The sequence below is a fragment of the Panthera tigris genome, chromosome B4, assembly GCF_018350195.1.
Source record: "Panthera tigris isolate Pti1 chromosome B4, P.tigris_Pti1_mat1.1, whole genome shotgun sequence".
Lineage (NCBI taxonomy): Eukaryota > Metazoa > Chordata > Mammalia > Carnivora > Felidae > Panthera > Panthera tigris.
Window position 1 is genome coordinate 81,327,060 of NC_056666.1, and position 19,330 is coordinate 81,346,389.

The following is a 19,330-nucleotide window of genomic DNA, read 5'->3' on the forward strand; positions in this document are numbered from 1 at the left end:
AGTTTTGGTGATTTTTTTTTTTTGCTATTATATTTTCACATTTTGTTTACTTTTATTAGATATCAGAAAGGACACCTTCTGTGATATGACTCCATTCTTTTAACTTTCCCCCAAGTTTTTGCTTTTGTTTATAACATAATCCAGGGATGCCTTTTTCATAAACTGCAAATGAATACAAAGTATTAATATGGTTTTATATCTAGAATGTTCCAAATTATGAGTGTTAGCAACCAAATGGGAATAGAGACTACCCTACCAAGGACTCTATACATGGATTTAAGGTGACAACAACTTGAATATGAATTGGTGATGGGCCTAAACTTCAAAGGAACTAAGAACATTTTTGGAAATCTGAGTACTTGTAAATATTTTAGTAATATCCTAATGCATTGTAGAATGCTGGTTACTGTTTGAAGCACCAGTGAAACATCATCTGATGTGTTCACATGCTTTATATGTGGTAATATTATTTGGTGGAATGATGCTTCTTGGGAATTTAAGAAACAAGCTGCATTGGACTTGTTATGAGAGAAAATTTCCAGAACCATAAAAATATTGAAGAGCGCATCATATTTTGAATAAAGCATCTTTTATGTAAAGCCATTGCTATTTTGAATATCTGGATTTCTTTGGGGACTAAGATAGAGATTGGTGATGCCTTTTAATTTATTACAAATTGTTGGGGAACATCATCAAAAAGACATGACCACAGATTGACCCGCGAGCTGGACCCATACTTGGAGGCTCCTCCCTCCCTCCCCTATCCTTGGAATGTGGGCTCCACTTGCCTTTCCCACTCCCAGAGGCTGCTCCAAGAACACAACCTTGAGATAATGACATGGTGTGGAGAACACCTGCACGTTATAAGTGACTGAACCCAGTTAAAGCCTATTTATAAACTTTTAAGAAGCAGTGGGCAGCTGTGAGGATCCAACTGCCTTGCTGCCACCCAAGGCAAGCCTCATACGTAAATTCCCTTTGCTCATTAAAACTGCCACCTACCAACCTGGAATGGCCTGCTTCTTTCTTCAGTCTCTCCTGTCGCGACCGGCGCGACAAACACCGAGGTCAGGGTCCTGAGGGTAGGGGAATGCAAGAAAAAAGAGAGAAGAGAAAGTTTGGGAACAGGAGGGTCCCCTGGGCTGATGGCCCAAGTGACGGCTTTATTGTTGCTGTACACAATCTTTTATAATATAAGACTCTTATGGATCAGGTCATTCTAAGAATAATCAGGTTTCACATAATCGCTGCCAACCAAAACATTTAGTTCTGTGTTTCTTGTGAATTTTCTAGACGGGTCACAACAAGACCTTGTTGATAAGATTGCTAGCAAAACACAATTCCCATGTTTGTTTCTATCTGACTCGGGGTAGAAAAAGGGAGGTAGCATTATTGCCAACACCTGCAGACCACAGGCTTCAGGAATTAACTTTCTCAGCCTTGACAAGGCTTTCGTATGCCCTTGAAAGTGGGGGAATGGGAGGGGGAACCACCGGGTTGGCTTGAGTCAACAGGGAACGTTGCTCGACCAGGTCTCAGCCTGGCGCAGGCCCGGCCTCCCACATGAATGGGAGGGGGAACCACCGGGTTGGCTTGAGTCAACGGGGAACATTGCTCCACCTGGTCTCAGCCTGGCACCGGGGCTGGCCCCCCACACTCTCCCTGCCTTCTGAGTACAGAGGCCAGCTTCAGATTTCACCCAAGAAGCTCCCAAAAGTGTTATGAACCAACACAAATTTACTGAGCTATTATCAAATGATATAGAAATGTTATCAAATAGCCACCTTTCAATCATTATGTTCCCACAGATCCACACTTTTACCCAAATCTATGGTGAAGTGGAAGATAATGCCATATAGTGGTCAAAAATATATGCTTTAGTTAGAATCCCAGATTTGTGTTTTACAACAGTTGCCTTGAGATGGTTTATGACCTCTCTAAGGCTTACTTTTCTCAAATTCTAAAATGTGGATAAATAGTTATGTCTATTGTATATGATAGTTTTGAACATTAAATGATATAATAGGCATAAAACATTTTAAAAGCTAATACTTAAATGTTTAATAAGTGATACCCATTTTAACAGTATGATAATGGTGAACAATACCTTCTCAAGAAAGTGGGGCTTAATTAGTAAAAGAGATGCTAAACTGATTGGTTTAATATGACTGGGACTATATAAACGTTGGCCATTCTAGGTGTAATCCCTCTGCACCAAGGTCAGCTTGCTTACATTTCCCTTATGTCCAGTTGCATCCTAGGATAGCCAGATCAATGAGGGTCTTATCCACACTTCAGATAAAGCCAATCAGAACATTTGGCAACAGATTATTAGGACCTAGCTACCTCAACTCCATGTGCCCTAGAAGCACACAAGATAAGGAAGGAGGATACTTGGTGTGAGTCAAAGTTGAAGAACACTTTAAGGACTTCACCCAGGGGCGCCTGGGTGGCTCAGTCGGTAAGTATCTGACTTTGGCTCAGATCATGATCTCACAGTTTGTGGGTTCGAGCCCCACATCGGGCTCTGTGTTACCAGCTCAGAGCCTGGAGCCTGCTTCGGATTCTGTGCCTCCCTCTCTCTCTGCCCCCTCTCCTGCTCATTCTCTCTCTCTCTCTCTCTCTCTCTCTCTCTCTCTCTCTCTCTCAAAAATAAACAATAAAGATTTTAAAAAATTTTTTTAAAAAGGACTTCACCCAGCCTTCATAATATCAGCATTTAGAAATTAATTTGGAAAGAAACATATTACCTTCTAAATGAGCTTGTCAAAAAAAAAGACAACTTCTGAAACTGTTCATTAAGCTGGCTTTATGCTAGCACATACTTGGAATGTAATCCAAGTTATAGATAAACAGAGGAATGCGTTTATCGATTCTGCAGCTAAAACTCTGGAATGTTCAGTTTCTAAATGTATAAGTTAGTGGGCATTATCCCTCCTGTCACCACTGGACACAAGAATCAAAAGAAACAGTTTTAGCTACCAGTATTCTCAGGATAACATTAGAGCAGAGTTAGAGCAAGGAAATAATAGAAACACATGAGAGCTGACCCACCACACTTCAGCATTGGTTCCTCTATCCTCTATTCCTTCATCCCCAGCGGTTATGGACTACAGATACAAATCTAAATACGTAGTATTCTCCCAATGCTTCCCCTTGCAAACAGTTAAAATAAAATTCAAAAGAAAAAAAAAGAGTATTTTTTAAGATGGCAAGTTAGGTAAGAACACTTCTATAATACTTGGGCCATCTGGCCTAAGGATCTTCTTTGTCATTTCTCTAAATTTATCCAGAAGGTCACAAATCAGGGTCTAAACTTCTATTCCTATACATCATTAGATAGTAGAGCTAAAGCCTATACATATGTAATGAGTTCAGAAGCCAAAATCACCACCCATGTTAGGAATATATCCACTGGCAGCGAGGTGCAAAATTACACACCACACAACATATGATGCAAAGAATTACTGGAACAGAAACATTAATAATTTAAAGTAAGTATCATTTATCAAAAAGATATGAATGATACTGTCAAAATCAAGGACAAAGCATTATTTTAAAAACTGGGTGAAAAGACTGTTGAAAAACATAATGAGTGAAATAAATAATAAAACAATGAGGATAAATACCTGGAGAGATAAAACAAAAACAAAAATAGTGAGCTAAATCAGATCTGATGTGTTCTCCCATAAAGCAAAAAAAAAAAAAAAAAAAAAAAAGATAAAGAGACTAGATAGATAACTGAAAACAATAAAGTTACTATATTAGATAGAAAAACAGGTAGTTAGGTAATTAGACAACAAAAGATAAGTGCAGATGCCAAAATAAACCTATATAATAAAAGTTACAGGTAGAGAAGGGGGTGGAATAATAGGAAATAATAATACATTTCCTATAATAGAGAAGGCTGGATATTTCTAAGTATGCTGAAATGGGATCTATAAGGAAAATATACACCTTAAGAAACCAGACTTTTGGGGGGCACCTGGGTGGCTCATTCACCTGAGCGTCAGACTCTTCAGCTCAGGTCATGATCTCACAGCTCATGGGTTCAAGCCCTGCACAAGGCTCTGTGCTGACAGCATGGAGCCTGCTTGGGTTTCTGTCTCCCTCTCTCTCTGCCCCTCCCCCACTTGCTCGCTATCTCTCTCTCTCAAAAAAAATAAATAAAATTAAAACTAAATTAAATTAAATAGGGCTACTTGGGTGGCTCAGTTGGTTAAGCATCCAACTCTGGCTCAGGTCACTATCTCATGGTTTGTGAGTTCCAGCCCCACATCGGGCTCTGTGCTGACAGCTCAGAGATTTTGGCTTCTGAACTCATTACATATGTATAGGCTTTAGCTCTACTATCTAGTGATGTATAGGAATAGAAGTTTAGACCCTGATTTGTGACCTTCTGGATAAATTTAGAGAAATGACAAAGAAGATCCTTAGGCCAGATGGCCCAAGTATTATAGAAGTGTTCTTACCTAACTTGCCATCTTAAAAAATACTTTTTTCTTTTGAATTTTATTTTAACTGTTTGCAAGGGGAAGCATTGGGAGAATACTACGTATTTAGATTTGTATCTGTAGTCCATAACCGCTGGGGATGAAGGAATAGAGGATAGAGGAACCAATGCTGAAGTGTAGTGGGTCAGCTCTCATGTGTTTCTATTATTTCCTTGCTCTAACTCTGCTCTAATGTTATCCTGAGAATACTGGTAGCTAAAATAAATAAAATAACAAATAAAAATATTTTTAATAAAAAAATAAATTAAATAAACCAGGCATTTTTATTTCTTTTTTTTTAACTTAAAATCAAGATTAACATATAGTGTAGTGTTGGTTTCAGGAGTAGAATTTAGTGATTTTTCACTTACATATAACACCCAGTGCTCATCACAAATGCTATCCTTAATGTCCATCACCCATTCAACCCAAATACTACCAACACCCCTCCAGCAACCGTCTGTTTGTTCTCTGTATTTAAAAGTCCCTTTGGACCTGAATGTGAGACAGGAAACCATCAAAACCCTAGAGGAGAAAGCAGGAAAAGACCTCTCTGACCTCAGCCGTAGCAATCTCTTACACGACACATCCCCAAAGGCAAGGGAATTAAAAGCAAAAGTGAATTACTGGGACCTTATGAAGATAAAAATCTTCTGCACAGCAAAGGAAACAACCAACAAAACTAAAAGGCAACCAACGGAATGGGAAAAGATATTTGCCAATGACATATCGGACAAAGGGCTAGTATCCAAAATCTATGAAGAACTCACCAAACTCCACACCCGAAAAACAAATAACCCAGTGAAGAAATGGGCAGAAAACATAAGTAGACACTTCTCTAAAGAAGACATCCGGATGGCCAACAGGCACATGAAAAGATGTTCAACGTCGCTCCTTATCAGGGAAATACAAATCAAAACCACACTCAGATATCACCTCACGCCAGTCAGAGTGGCTAAAATGAACAAATCAGGAGACTATAGATGCTGGCGAGGATGTGGAGAAACGGGAACCCTCTTGCACTGTTGGTGGGAATGCAAATTAGTGCAGCCGCTCTGGAAAGCAGTGTGGAGGTTCCTCAGAAAATTAAAAACAGACCTACCCTATGACCCAGCAATAGCACTGCTAAGGAATTTACCCAAGGGATACAGGAGTACTGATGCATAGGGGCACTTGTACCCCAATGTTTATAGCAGCACTCTCAACAATAGCCAAATTATGGAAAGAGCCTAAATGTCCATCAACTGATGAATGGATAAAGAAATTGTGGTTTATGTACACAATGGAGTACTACGTGGCAATGAGAAAGAATGAAATATGGCCTTTTGTAGCAACGTGGATGGAACTGGAGAGTGTGATGCTAAGTGAAATAAGCCATACAGAGAAAGACAGATACCATATGGTTTCACTCTTAGGTGGATCCTGAGAAACTTAACAGAAACCCATGGGGGAGGGGAAGAAAAAAAAAAAGAGGTTAGAGTGGGAGAGAGCCAAAGCATAAGAGACTGTTAAAAACTGAGAACAAACTGAGGGTTGATAGGGGTTGGGAGGGAGGGGAGGGTGGGTGATGGGTATTGAGGAGGGCACCTTTTCGGATGAGCACTGGGTGTTGTATGGAAACCAATTTGACAATAAATTTCATATATTAAAAAATAAATAAATAAAAATAAAAAGTCAATAGGGGCACCTGGGTGGCTCAGTTGGTTAAGCGTCCAACTTTGGCTCAGGTCACGGTCTCACGGTTCGTGGGTTCAAGCCCCGCATTGGGCTCTGTGCTGACAACTCAGAGCCTAGAGCCTGTTTTGGATTCTGTGTCCCTCTCTTGCTCTGCCCCTGCCCTGCCCTGCCCATGCTTTCTCCCTCTCTCTCTCCCCCTATCTCTCCCCCTCTCAAGAATAAATAAACATTAACAAATTAAATACAAAAGTCAATAATATTGTTAAAATTCAGAATCAACAACTGGTGATATGGGGAAATTGAAGTATTAATACTAGGAATATTAGTTTGAATAAAGAACCACCTACATTTTATTCTAAATAAATAAATAAATAAATAAAATAATAATAAATAAAAGTCCCTTTGGTTTGTCTCCCTCTCTGTTTTTATATTATTTTTGCTTCACTTCCCCTATGTTCATGTTTTGTTTCTTAAATTCCATATATGAGTGAAATCATATATTTATCTCTCTCTGACTGACTTATTTCACTTAGCAAAATACACTCTAGTTCCATCCACATTGTTGCAAATGGCAAGACTTCATACTTTTTTGAATGCCAAATAATATTCTATTGTGTATTATTTATATATATATATATATATATATATATATATATATATATATATATATATCACATCTTCTTTATCCATTCATCACTCAATGGACATTTGGCCTCTTGCCATACTTTAGCTGTTCTCAATAGCGCTCCTATAAACATTGGGGTGCCTGGGTCCCTTCAAAATAGCACACCTGTATCCTCTGGATAAATATCTAGTATTGCAATTGTTAGATTGTAGGGCAGTTCTATTTTTAATTTTTTGAGAAAACGCCATACTGTCTTCCAGAGTGGCTGTACCAGTTTGCATTTCTACCATCAGAGCAAAATGGTTCCCCTTTCTCCACATCCTCACCAACATCTGAGGTGCTCATTTTAGCCATTCTGACAGGTATGAGGTGGTATCTCATTGTGGTTTTGACTTGTATTTCCCTGATGATGAGTGACCATGAGCATCTTTTCATGTGTCTGTTAGCCATCTGGATGTCTTCTTTGGGAAAGTGTCTCTTCGTGTCTTTTGCTTATTTCGTCACTGGATTATTTCTTTTTTGGATGGTGAGTTTGATAAGCTCTTTATACATTTTGGATACTAACCCTTTATAGAATATGTCACTTGCAAATATTTTCTCCCATTCCACCAGTTACCTTTTAGTTTTGCTGATTGTTTCCTTCACTGTGCAGAAGCTTTTTATCTTGATGAGGTCCCAGTAGTTCATTTTGGCTTTTGTTTTCTTTGCCTCCAGATATATGTCTAGTAAGAAGTTGCTGAGGCTGAGGTCATAGAGGTTGTTGCCTGTTTTCTCCTCTAAAGTTTTGATGCTTCCTGACTTACCTTTAGGTTTTTCATCCATTTTAATTTTATTTTTGTGTATGGTGTAAGAAAGTGGTGTATGGGGTAAGAAAGTGGTCCATGTTCATTCTTTTGCATGTCACTGTCCAGTTTTCCCAACACCATTTGCTGAAGAGACTGTCTTTTCTTTTATTGGATATTCTTTCCTGATTTGTCAAAGGTTAGTTGAACAAGCATTTGTAAGTCCATGTCTGCATTCTCTATTCTGTTGCATTGATCTATGTGTCTCTTTTTGTACCAATACCATACTGTCTTGATGATTACAGCTTTGTAATATAGCTTGAAGTCAGGAATTGTGATGTCTCCAGCTTTGATTTTTATTTTCAACATTACTTTGGCTATTCGGGTCTTTCTAGTTCCATACAAATTTTGGAATTGTTTGTTCTAACTCTGTGAAGAATGCTGATGTTATTTTGATAGGGATTACATTGAATATGCAGATTGCTTTGGGTACTGACATTTTAACAATATTTACTCTTCCAATCTATTGCTGTGTAACATATCACTCTAAGTTTTAGTGGATAAAACATTTTTTTTTATCACTTGCAGTTCTAGAAGTGGACAGGAACAGCTGGGTGGTTCTCACATGGGTCTTTCATTTAGCCGTAATCGTTGGTGAATTGATTTGGAATCATGTGAAGACTCATCAGAGCTGACGTCCAAGGTGGGTTCTTCATCAGATGTCACCAAAGCTACAATGGCTGAAAGAGATGGGACCTTATCAGGTATTTCTCTCCACGTAGCCTCTCTGCAAGTATTTCACTCCTCACTGCATGACAATCTCAGGGTATTCAAACTCCTCACATAACAACAGATTTCCCCAAAGCGTTTGTTCCAAAAAAGATGAGAGCTACAGATCTCCAAAGACCTAATTTCTGAAGTACTACACCTTCATTTCTACTACATTTTCATGGTCAAAATCAAGTCATAAAGATAGTCAAGATGAAAGGGGAGAGGAAAGAAACTACAACTTCTGATCTGGAAAGTAATGAAGAACTTGCAAGTATCTTTAATCCACCAGAGTCATGAATCTAAAAATGCCCTCAAGAGCCAAAGCAGCTATTTACAATTTGTTCATCCTTCCACCATTCTACCCTTTTCATAATCTCAGCCCCTCTGGTCCTCATTGTTTCAGCCACAATCTGATGCCCTCAAGTCAAGGATTCATGTGTTTTACCTGCCTTCAGTAATTGCTTTTGGAACAATTACTCAGAAGACAAAGCCTATCAATTATCATAAAAGACTATTTGGTTACATTTTTATGTTAATGATTTTTGCACATGTTTTAATAACTTCAGATTACAAGAGACAAGGATTACAATTGAACAAGGATTACAATTTTGTTCAAATCCACATGTTTATTGTGAGGCAGCATTAACAAAGTGGAGTTGAATGTGAAGGGAACTTGTGTTTCCTAAAAATCAATGTTCTTATGCTCTTGAAAAGAAAATATTTTGAAAGAGGCAGTGTTGCAAGGAAGGGAAAGCAGTGACAAGAATGGAATAGATTCAACACACAAGAGTAATGGTAAGGTATACATGACAAGATTAAAAAGAGTTAAGAGGCACCTGGGTGGCTCAGTTGGTTAAGCATCTGACTCTTTTTTTTTTATGTTTATTTATTTTTGAGACAGAGAGACAGAGACAGAGTGTGAGTGGGGGAGGGACAGAGAGAGAGGGAGACATAAAATCTGAGGCAGACTCCAGGCTCTCAGCTGTCAGCACAGAGCCGGATGCAGGGCTCAAACTCACAAACTGTGACATCATGACCTGAGCTGAAGTCGGATGCTTAACTGACTGAGCCACCCAGGTGCCCCAGCATCCGACTCTTGATTTCAGCTCAGGTCATGATCTCATGGTTCACGGAATCAAGCCCCACATTGGGCTCTGCACCGATTGCTCCAACCTGCTTGGGATTTTCCCTCCCTCTCTCTCTGCTCATGCTTTATTTATAAATAAATAAATAAATAAATAAATAAATAAATAACATTTAAAAAGAGTTGATTGAAATGTAAATTAGGAAGACATACACATTTCAGAAAAGAAGAAAAATATCCATCTACATAATGCTGCACCTATCACAATTTTTCCTTAGATTATCTTCCCAATTTTCTTTATTGTTCCTCAATATTATGAGAATTGCACAACTCCCATAACTTAATAACCATCTATATACTAAATCAATAGATTGTTTGTAATATATGATATCATGTCAGTATATGATAAACTGTTTTTGTTTCAATTTAAATTCCCAATATGTGAATCTAATATTTCTTTGAAAGAAATGCAAGTCTTTTAAGGATGTCATGGAAAGACCGCCTTACTTGTGTATTTCTCAGAGTATAAATGAAGGGGTTCAACAAAGGGGCAACAGATGTAGTGAGCAGAGAAACTGCCTTATTAATGGCCACTTCATCCTTAGCTGAAGGTTTGATATACATAAAAATGCAGCTGCCATAGGTGACAGAAACCACAATCATGTGGGAAGAACAGGTGGAAAAGGCTTTTTTCTTTTGCTGGGCAGAAGGTAATCTTAGAATTGTCCTAATGATGTATATGTAGGACAGAACTATACACACAAGGGTCATTATGAAGGTCAACACAGCACAGACTATGACCAGCTGCTCTATGAACCACGTATCTGAACATGAATTTTTCAGTAACGGAGAAGCATCACAGACAAAATGGTCAATATCAGAGTCACAGAATTCCAGATGGAGGCTCAAACCAAGAGGTGGAAAGATAATCAATAAGCCAGACACCCAACAAGACAGGATAAGATTCCAACAGACTCTGTTGTTCATGATGGTCACGTAATGCAGGGGCTTGCAGATGGCCACATAGCGGTCGTAGGACATCACAGCCAAGAGGAAAAATTCTGTAGCTCCAAAGAGAACAATAAAAAAGATTTGGCTGAAGCAGGCCTTGATGGTGATGGTTTTGTCCCCACTTGATATCATGTACAGGTATGTGGGGACACAGGCAGTTGTGAATGAGATTTCTAAGAAGGAGAAATTTTGAAGAAAAAGATACATAGCTGTTTTTAAATGAGAATCCACCAAGATGAGAGAAATTATGGTCAGATTCCCAATTACACTTATCATATATGTGATAAACAGAAAGATAAAAACCAGAATCTCTAGTTGTGGGTCATTTGTCAAACCCAGTATGATGAACATTGTTATTGCCGAATGGTTTCTCATCATTGACTTCATACTACTGCCCAATCTTCACATAAAAGTCACAGAAACCGGATCTGAGGAGCAATGTCACAATATGACAGGATCAGACAGTGACTACCAATACCAAGCAAACCAAGTCACATTCATTTCCTTCTGTAACTTGATAATCAGGTTTTGATGAGGTAATTGTCTCAGCTCCACTGAAATATACCACTGGGAAGCTAAGCTATGGGAAGTTTCTCTTGAAAATTGCTGCTACTGAAATTGCTTTTAAATATTCCAGGTCTCCCAGTTCACAGCACTTGTTTCCAACATTTTTTAAGCCCATACTTTGGTTGAGATTTCCCCTATTAGATCAGGAGTTGACTGCTTTGAGCTATACTTTGATGGGTCATAGAGTCCCTTTATTCTAAAACTTTTGTACTCAAAAGCTAAATCTTAAAACTGCTTTGCTTTATGTTTTGGTGCCTGATAAAATGCAAAATATATGGCGGATGTTGGTTATGCCCTACTTAGATTCTCCAGATCCCTCTCCTAGTGAACTAAGCATTATTTAAAGGTCAACTAGATTTCTCCCAGAAACCAGTCCTTCAATAGTCCTTTCTCCTGACTTTCTAAGTTTGTCTGTTATCCCTTTATTTTCCCTCCCTGTCCTCAGCAGAGAAGGCTTTAATGAATGATTATTTTAATATAATTTGAAAACCATGGGTAAAATTACAAATAGCGGAAGGATTTATCAAAACATACTTTGCTTTCCCTCCTTCATAACCAACAGAAGTGTGATACATGTTTCAGTAATGCACAGGCATTAACTGTATGGACCTTGAAACAGTTTGGGATCAAATCATATCTGTTTTCTACTAGCTGAGTGACCTTAGGCAAGTCATTTAATCTCTCTGTTCTCCAAATTCCTAATACGAAGTAGAGTTAACAGGAATACTACATCATAAGATTACTATGAATTTTAATTAAGTAATATAGGGGTACCTCTTTGGTTCAGTCCATTAAGCGTCCAACTCTTGATTTCAGCTCAAGTCGTGATCTCATGGTCATGGGATTGAGCCCCATATATGAGGCTCCACTTTCAAATATCAGGCTCCACACTGAGTGCGGAGTCTTCTTGGGATTCTCTCTCTCCCTCTACCCCTCTCCGCCACTCATACTCATGCACTCTCACTCTCTCTCTCCAAAAATAATAAATAAATACATAAATACATAAAATCAACTCCCATGAACTACAGATTACTATACTACCTTGCCAGGTTACAGATATCATGATAGAAAAAGGGGCATTACCCTGGGTTTATGAGACAAATGGTTTGCAAACAGGTGATACCAGTACTGGAAAATGGTGGATATAAAAAAAATAGAATGTTTACCAGTGGTAATTGAGACATATGGGATATAAATATAGATAGATAACCAGATAGATGGATGAGAAGAGACAGACAGAGAAATGGAGAGGTGTAGAGAGAGTGATTATAAACTTGTTTCTGCCAGTCAAATCACTGTACATGGGATTTCACCAACTTAAAGATGAATTGGATGAATCCTTCCCACATTTTTGATCTGGTGACAGTTGGCTTGAAAACGTGCCAGTACTCACCTTTGACATTCCTCATTGTATCACCAGGAAGCTATACCTCAAATGACCTTAGTGAGCCTCAGAGTTGAGCAAAAACATACTAATAGTATCAGCTAAGTATATTCCTAATCCCTGGCCCCCCAAGAACCTATATTAACCATATATGTATACACATGGTTTCTGAATTTGTAAAAAATACTATCCTAATTTAAAATTGGGAAACATTTCTATGCTAGGAAACTGGCAGGAAAATAATAAACTTTAAAGAGCAAGGAGGAGTTCAGAAGCCTCTCTAGCTCTGCAAAAGTAGGTGTTCTGATTTTCCCTGGGCAAACATGTTTTTACACTTATGACCCTGTTTATTTCCTCCATCCAAACACGCATGCTGAAAACTACTTTAAAAAGTCCTTGGAGGCCCTGATTCAAAGTCTCTAATGAATTTAAAGTATAATTTACTTTGACAAAAAAAATCCTAAGCCAAGCACAATGGGGATAATGTCTTTAGAGAGAAAAAGAGGCAATAATAGCAATAAACACAGTCCAAGCATAAAATAATAAGATTGCACTGACAAATAAGCTATCTGTTCTTAGTCATTTGTTTACACATGATTCATACAAATGTAATGAGTAAGAAGAACAAGAAGTAAGCCTTCTTGTCTAAATTACATACATAACAAATATTACAGAAAAATTCAGACAGATATGAAAAGTGAAAAAATTCATAGAAACTGCAACATCCAGAAAGAAACATTACTATTCTAATGTTCGTCCTTCCAAATATTGCCCATAGTAATATGCAAGTGGTGTATGTACTACTGCCAGTTTCCTATACAGGATACCTCTCAGGAACAGCCAAATGGAAGAGGTTCATGGGGGGTGGGGGGATCAGGAAGGCACAGAGTTTCCATGCCCTGTCCTAACACACCACCCTCCTGGCACCTCAATGTGTTCACCAACACAGAACCTCCCCAAATAACCTTGTTCAACTTTTTAATAGTACTTAATCTCCATCCCCCTCTGCCCTCCTCAAAGAACAGTAAATGGGGCTAAAGTTTCCAGTCCTCTAGTCATGTGGTCTTTCTGATGACCAGCCACATTCTAAGGCTAAGTAGGGTCCTCATCCTAAGTCACCTTACTAGCATAAATTCAAAGTAAAAGACATCCCTATCAATCAGGAAATTCCAAGAGTTTTAGGAGCTCTGTGCCAGGAAGAGGGACAAAGGCTAAGTATTTCTTATATATCTATCTATAAGGCACATATATCCACAAGGTGAAATAGCCAGATGCAACACAGAGTAAAAAGATTTTAATATCTGTATCTCAGTAATTAATAGAACAAAGAAATGAGTAAGTAAAATGAAGATTCAATCAATATAATTGATAATATATATATTATCAATATAATTGATAATATATATATACATATATATATATATATATATATATATATATATAAAATAGATGCTTGTAGAAAAATGCACCCAAAAGCTAAGAATACATTTTTATTTTTGCTTTCATCTCTATAAACATATTTGAGAGAAACAACTGAACTACTTCCAGATACACTTTTATAGTGATTCCATCACTGGAGAAGAGAAAATGGGAAATATTTGTGGGGCATATACTATATACCAACTACTGGCCTTTAACAATTACAAGCCTACTTAATGGGCATTATGATTTCCGTTTTACAGAATAGGAAAGAGAGATTCAGAGACATGAAATTTCTTGTGTCATTCAAGAGAGAGTGGGTCACTGTGTTATATTTGGTTAAATTAACTGCTGTGAAGGCACCTTCGGGTGGCAAAAGGTTAGCCATATATTGTTGCGACCGGCACAACAAACACTGAGATCAGGGTCCTGAGGGTAGGGGAATGTAAGAAAAAAAGAGAGAAGAGAAGACAGTTTGGGAACAGGAGGGTCCCCTGGGCTGATGGCCCAAGTGACGGCTTTATTGTTGCTGTACACAATCTTTTATAATATAAGACTCTTATGGATCAGGTCATTCTAAGAATAAACAGGTTTCACATGATCACTGCCAGCCAAAACATTTAGTTCTGTGTACCTTGTGAACTTCCTGAACGGGTCACAAGACCTTGTTGATAGATTGCTAGCAAAACACAGTTCCCATGTTTGTTTCTATTTGACCCGGGGTAGAAAAAGGGAGGTAGCATTACTGCCAACACCTGCAGACCACAGGCTTCAGGAATTAACTTTCTCAGCCTTGACAAGGCTTTCGTATGCCCTTGAAAGTGGGGGAATGGGAGGGGGAACCACCGGGTTGGCTGAGTCGACAGGGAGCCATTGCTCAACCCGGTCTCAGCCTGGCACCGGGGCCTGGCCTCCCACAATATGTGTGTGTGTGTGTGTGTGTGTGTGTGTGTGTGTGTGTGTGTGTGTGTACACACATATATAAAACAAGTTCTTCATTGCCTTCAACCGAAAATGTTCAAGCGTTTTCTCAGAAGTAACTCACAGGCCAATATAAGACTCCTACCTCAATCTGAGCATTCCACTTTTATCTATTCTGTATTTTATTTCTGCATGGGTATTGCAAAAAAAAAAATGAAAATTACTGCTTACTATCTTTAGCCAATAGTCTATAGATGGGCTAATTACAACTAGGTTAGTGATGTTTAGAAAATGGGACTTTTTTCAGGACTGTGTGGCCCGCAAATGGTTCTGGCTAAGTTCTTTATCCATGGTCAAGTGCAGCTATTCCCACTCATGGGGAAGACAAATGTATGACTCCATAGTCTTCCTCTTCTCTGCAGCTGTAGCTCCCTTGCTCCTCCCAACCCCACCTCTAAGCTAGTCTCCCTGGACCCTCATCCCTTAACTATATGTTCAGAATTTGTTCCCAAAATTGTCAACAAAGGACATTCATTAGCCTGTTCCAAACAAGGATTCCAGAGGCAACTTGTGTTCCTCATTCTGTTGTTTCCCCAGTGCATGCTCTCAAGAGAGCAAATATAACCTGTGTCACTCTGAGTAAATTATAAATCTGCGGTGGGAGGGGGAGCACATAATCTGCCTTCTGAGATCATCAACCTCATTTCATCCAGAAGAGAAAAATCAACAACCTCATTTCATCCAGAACTACTCTGCTCCTCACCCTTCTTTTGATCTCCTATTTTTTGGTCCACTTTAAGAAGATAGACTACCCAAAAACTCTGATTCAGCTCCTGTCTGAATTAGTGGAAGAATAGAAACAGGTAAATACCCACTATACTAATAAGGGACAACAGAAGACTATTTCTACATGAGAAGCCCCGGAAGTTTTTGTTATTTCCATGAAATGCAGGATAGGACTTGGTGGCAGATAATGTAGAAAATGCGAATATATTATTTTTTAATCATGTGGCCTTACAATCTTTATTCACCTCTAAGAATTTCACCTCATAGAATCCCACTATGACTAGTATGATAGTCAAGTGAAGAAGTATGTTCCCTGTTTATAACTTCATTGATTTTACTTCTCTGTGGTTGTGAAGCCTGAATCTGATACAGATGTGAACATTCAGCCACTCCCTGAAGATTGCAGGTTGGTAACCAGGAGGGGAAAGGCATCCAGAACATTGTGTAACTTCTCTTGATCCCTGATTCCAACTGTGGAGTGCAAGCCATTAGTGGATTGGAATCAATTTAATGGGTTGCAACCAGCATTTGAAATAAAAATGTTTTAAATAGAATAAAACAAAAAATAATATCACATTGTATCCCATATAGTAAGTAAGAAGTGTTCTGTAGAACTATTACTGAGGTTAGATACAGATGTATGCCAGAAAATGATATAAAATGTAGAACATATTAAAAAATTCTTGAAAGCTACTGCTTTATAAATGTTTATAACAACACACAGAAAACTTCTTGAATAAATCAGTAAAGACACTCCTACATAATGTGACTCTTAAATCACATGAGTTCACAAATCAGTAGAGACTTGAAATGCTCTTGAAATGCTTAAATATAGCATCTCCTAGAAAACCCTGGAGGCTCCAGGGTGGCTCAGTCGGTTAAGCATCCGACTTTGGCTCAGGTTATGATCTCAGGGTTCATGGGTTCCAGCCCTGTATCAGTCTCTGGGCTGACAGCTCAGAGCCTGGAGCCTGCTTCAGATTCTGCGCTCTCTCTCTCTCTCTCTCTCTCTCTCTCTCTCTCTCTCCCTACCCCGCTTGCACTCTGTCACACTCTCTCTCTCTCAAAAATAAACAAAAAAAAGAGGGGCGCCTGGGTGGCTCAGTCGGTTAAGTGTCTGACTTCGGCTCAGGTCATGATATCATGGTTTGTGAGTTTCGGCCCCACACGGGGCTCTATGCTGACAGCTCAGAGCCTGGAGTCTACTTCCGATTCTGTGTCTCCCTCTCTCTTTGCCCCTCCCCCGCTTATACTCTGTCTCTCTCACAAAATAAATAAACTTTAAAAACAAATTTTAAATAAATAAAAGACTACTATAATTATATGAGAAAAAAAGAAACAGCAGAAAGAGTAAGAAAAACAGCAATTCTAAGAAAAGTTAAGTAGACAAAGTAAAGCAATGTATAGAATCAATGGGAAGTATGGAAAGTGAATACAGGGGGAGAAAATAGTAACTAGTCTGGAAGGGAGCAGCTGCTGGAAGCATTCCTTTTCTAACTCATTCCACAAACTTTCTGAACATCACCTGTGAGGAAGAGACTTGCCTCATGTTGGCACTGGGGAGAGTACCATGTGGGAAAATAATGGCAAGAACTTCTCTATACAGGGCAAACGAGACTGGAAAGGATACAACACCATTCAAATGGGCCACTGGTCTGGGTCAAGTCATCAGAGGAAAAGTTCACTGTCCATCACTCTTTGTTCTCTTCACATTTCACCTGTCCATTTCAGAGCACCTCTTCCTTTCTCACCTTTTATTATCATCACTTTTTTCTCTTCAGACTCAAAATTTTTCAACAATGAAAAATAAAACCAGGTTGACTGAATGTATCCTGCTGGATCTAATAGATGTCCCTGAACTCCAGGTGGTGGTTTTCACCTTTATGTTCCTTGCTTATTTACTCAGCATCATCAGAAATCTGACTATCCTCATCCTCACCTTGCTGGACTCCCACCTTCAGACTCCCATGTATTTCTTTCTCTGGAACTTCTCTTTATTAGAAATGTGCTTCACAAACATTTTCATTCCCAGGGTCCTGATCAGCATCACAACAGGGAATAAGAGTATCAGTTTAGCTGGCTGCTTCACTCAGTATTTCTTTGCAATATTCCTTGGGGCAACAGAGTTTTATCTTCTGGCTGCCATGTCCTATGACCGCTATGTGACCATACGCAAACCCCTGCATTACATGGCCATTATGAGCAGCAGAGTCTGTACCCAAATGGTTCTCTACTCTTGGCTGGCTGGGTTATTGGTTATTATACCACTAATCCCTCTGATGAGTCAACAGGACTTTTGTGCATCCAACAGTCTGAATCATTATTTCTGTGACTATGAGCCCCTTCGGAAACTCTCCTGTTCAGACACAAGCCTCATCAAGAAGGTTGTCTTTCTTGTGGCATCTGTGACCCTACTGGTCACTCTGACTGCTGACTCTCTCCTATGTGTTCATAATCAAGATTATTCTGAAGCTCCCCTCTGCCCAGCAAAGGACAAAAGCCTTTTCCACCTGTTCTTCCCATATGACCATGATCTCTCCCTCCTATGGAAGCTGCTTCTTCACATTCATTAACCCCTCAGCAAAAAAAAGAACACATTTAACAAGGGAGTAGCTCTACTCATTACTACAGTCACACCTTTATTGAACCCCTTCATTTATACCCTAAGGAACCAACAGGTAAAGCAAGCCTTCAAGGATATAGTCAAAAAGGTTGTGAATCTTTAAAGAATTTCAGAATTGAAGCTTTAATGGTTGAGTGCTTACTGTGTACCAAGCCCTCTGCCAACTTACTACATATCCAAGAAAGAGTTAAATTCCAGGCCAGTGAGAGGGACCTGGAAATAAATAAATTACAACCTGTTAAGTTTTCATATAAAGAAATTATTAAGGCTATTTTATAGATGAAAAAGTAGCACAATCTGAGCTATAGTCAATAAATGTTTTCAGAGGGGATACCATTTAAACTCAGTCTTAACAAGTAGGAGTAAGTCAAACAAGCAAAAATAGAGAAAGAGAAATCTGGGTAGAAGGAATACTATTTTTAGGAGCACAGAATTTCAATCCAAAAGGATTGAGTAAATGTCATTAATTTCAATGATACAAAAAGAAGGGGGAAAAGGTTTGTGAAGATGATAGCTATAGTTTTGAATTAAGTTAAATCTCATTTTGCATGAATTAAATGCCCATAATGTCAAAGCATCTGGAATTCAAGCCAGATCTAGGAATTTAGCAGAAGTCAAGCAGATCTAGGAATTTTCAGAAGTCAAAGAGACACACATACCTTTTTTAAAAGAATGTATTCCCCATCTCTTATCTTTTAATAATTACAAAGGATTAAATTATTTGATTTTAAGTCTTTAATCCTATTAAAATGCAATTAAGAGAGGTGGTGTACTGGTGCACTATAGTAGCGAACATCTCCAAATCTCAGTGGCTTAAATAACAAAAGTTTATAATCTTTCATCCTATATATCCTATGTGGATCAGCAGTGAACTCTGCTCTTGTGCTCTTCCCACATCTGCTTATTAGGCTGCCATCTCTAAGTGCCATGCTTTAAGGAACACAACAGGAAACACAGAGACACAGAATGTCTCAAACCTGTAATTACATGCTCCACTCAAAATCCACTGGTTAAAACAAGTTAACAACTGCAAAGCATCCAAGAAGTGTGATCTCACACACACGTGAAGGGACAAAAGACCATAAGAACTTGTGTGCAAAGGTGAGAACACTCTATAGGCTAGAATATGTGACATTCTTTCCAAATGGCAGCCAAGTTGAAACAGGATTGGCTACAGAAATTTGGCA

At 38.7% G+C, this 19,330-nt stretch overlaps 2 protein-coding genes across 2 annotated transcripts; one reads left to right on the forward strand and one right to left on the reverse strand.

The window, feature by feature from the left end:
* Window positions 1–8,931: 8,931 nt before the first annotated feature.
* Window positions 8,932–10,818, reverse strand: LOC102970030 (olfactory receptor 6C2-like). Its single transcript, XM_007081581.2, has 2 exons — window positions 9,909–10,818; window positions 8,932–8,993 (listed from the first exon to the last, which is right to left on the reverse strand). The coding sequence occupies exons 1-2, from the start codon at window positions 10,816–10,818 to the stop codon at window positions 8,932–8,934; spliced, it is 972 nt and encodes a 323-aa protein (XP_007081643.2).
* Window positions 10,819–17,319: 6,501 nt separating this feature from the next.
* Window positions 17,320–18,246, forward strand: LOC102953584 (olfactory receptor 2AP1-like). Its single transcript, XM_015537242.1, is given in 3 exon segments — window positions 17,320–17,945; window positions 17,947–18,107; window positions 18,110–18,246. Coding segments are annotated over 3 exon segments (924 nt in total).
* The last annotated feature ends 1,084 nt before the right edge of the window (window positions 18,247–19,330 follow it).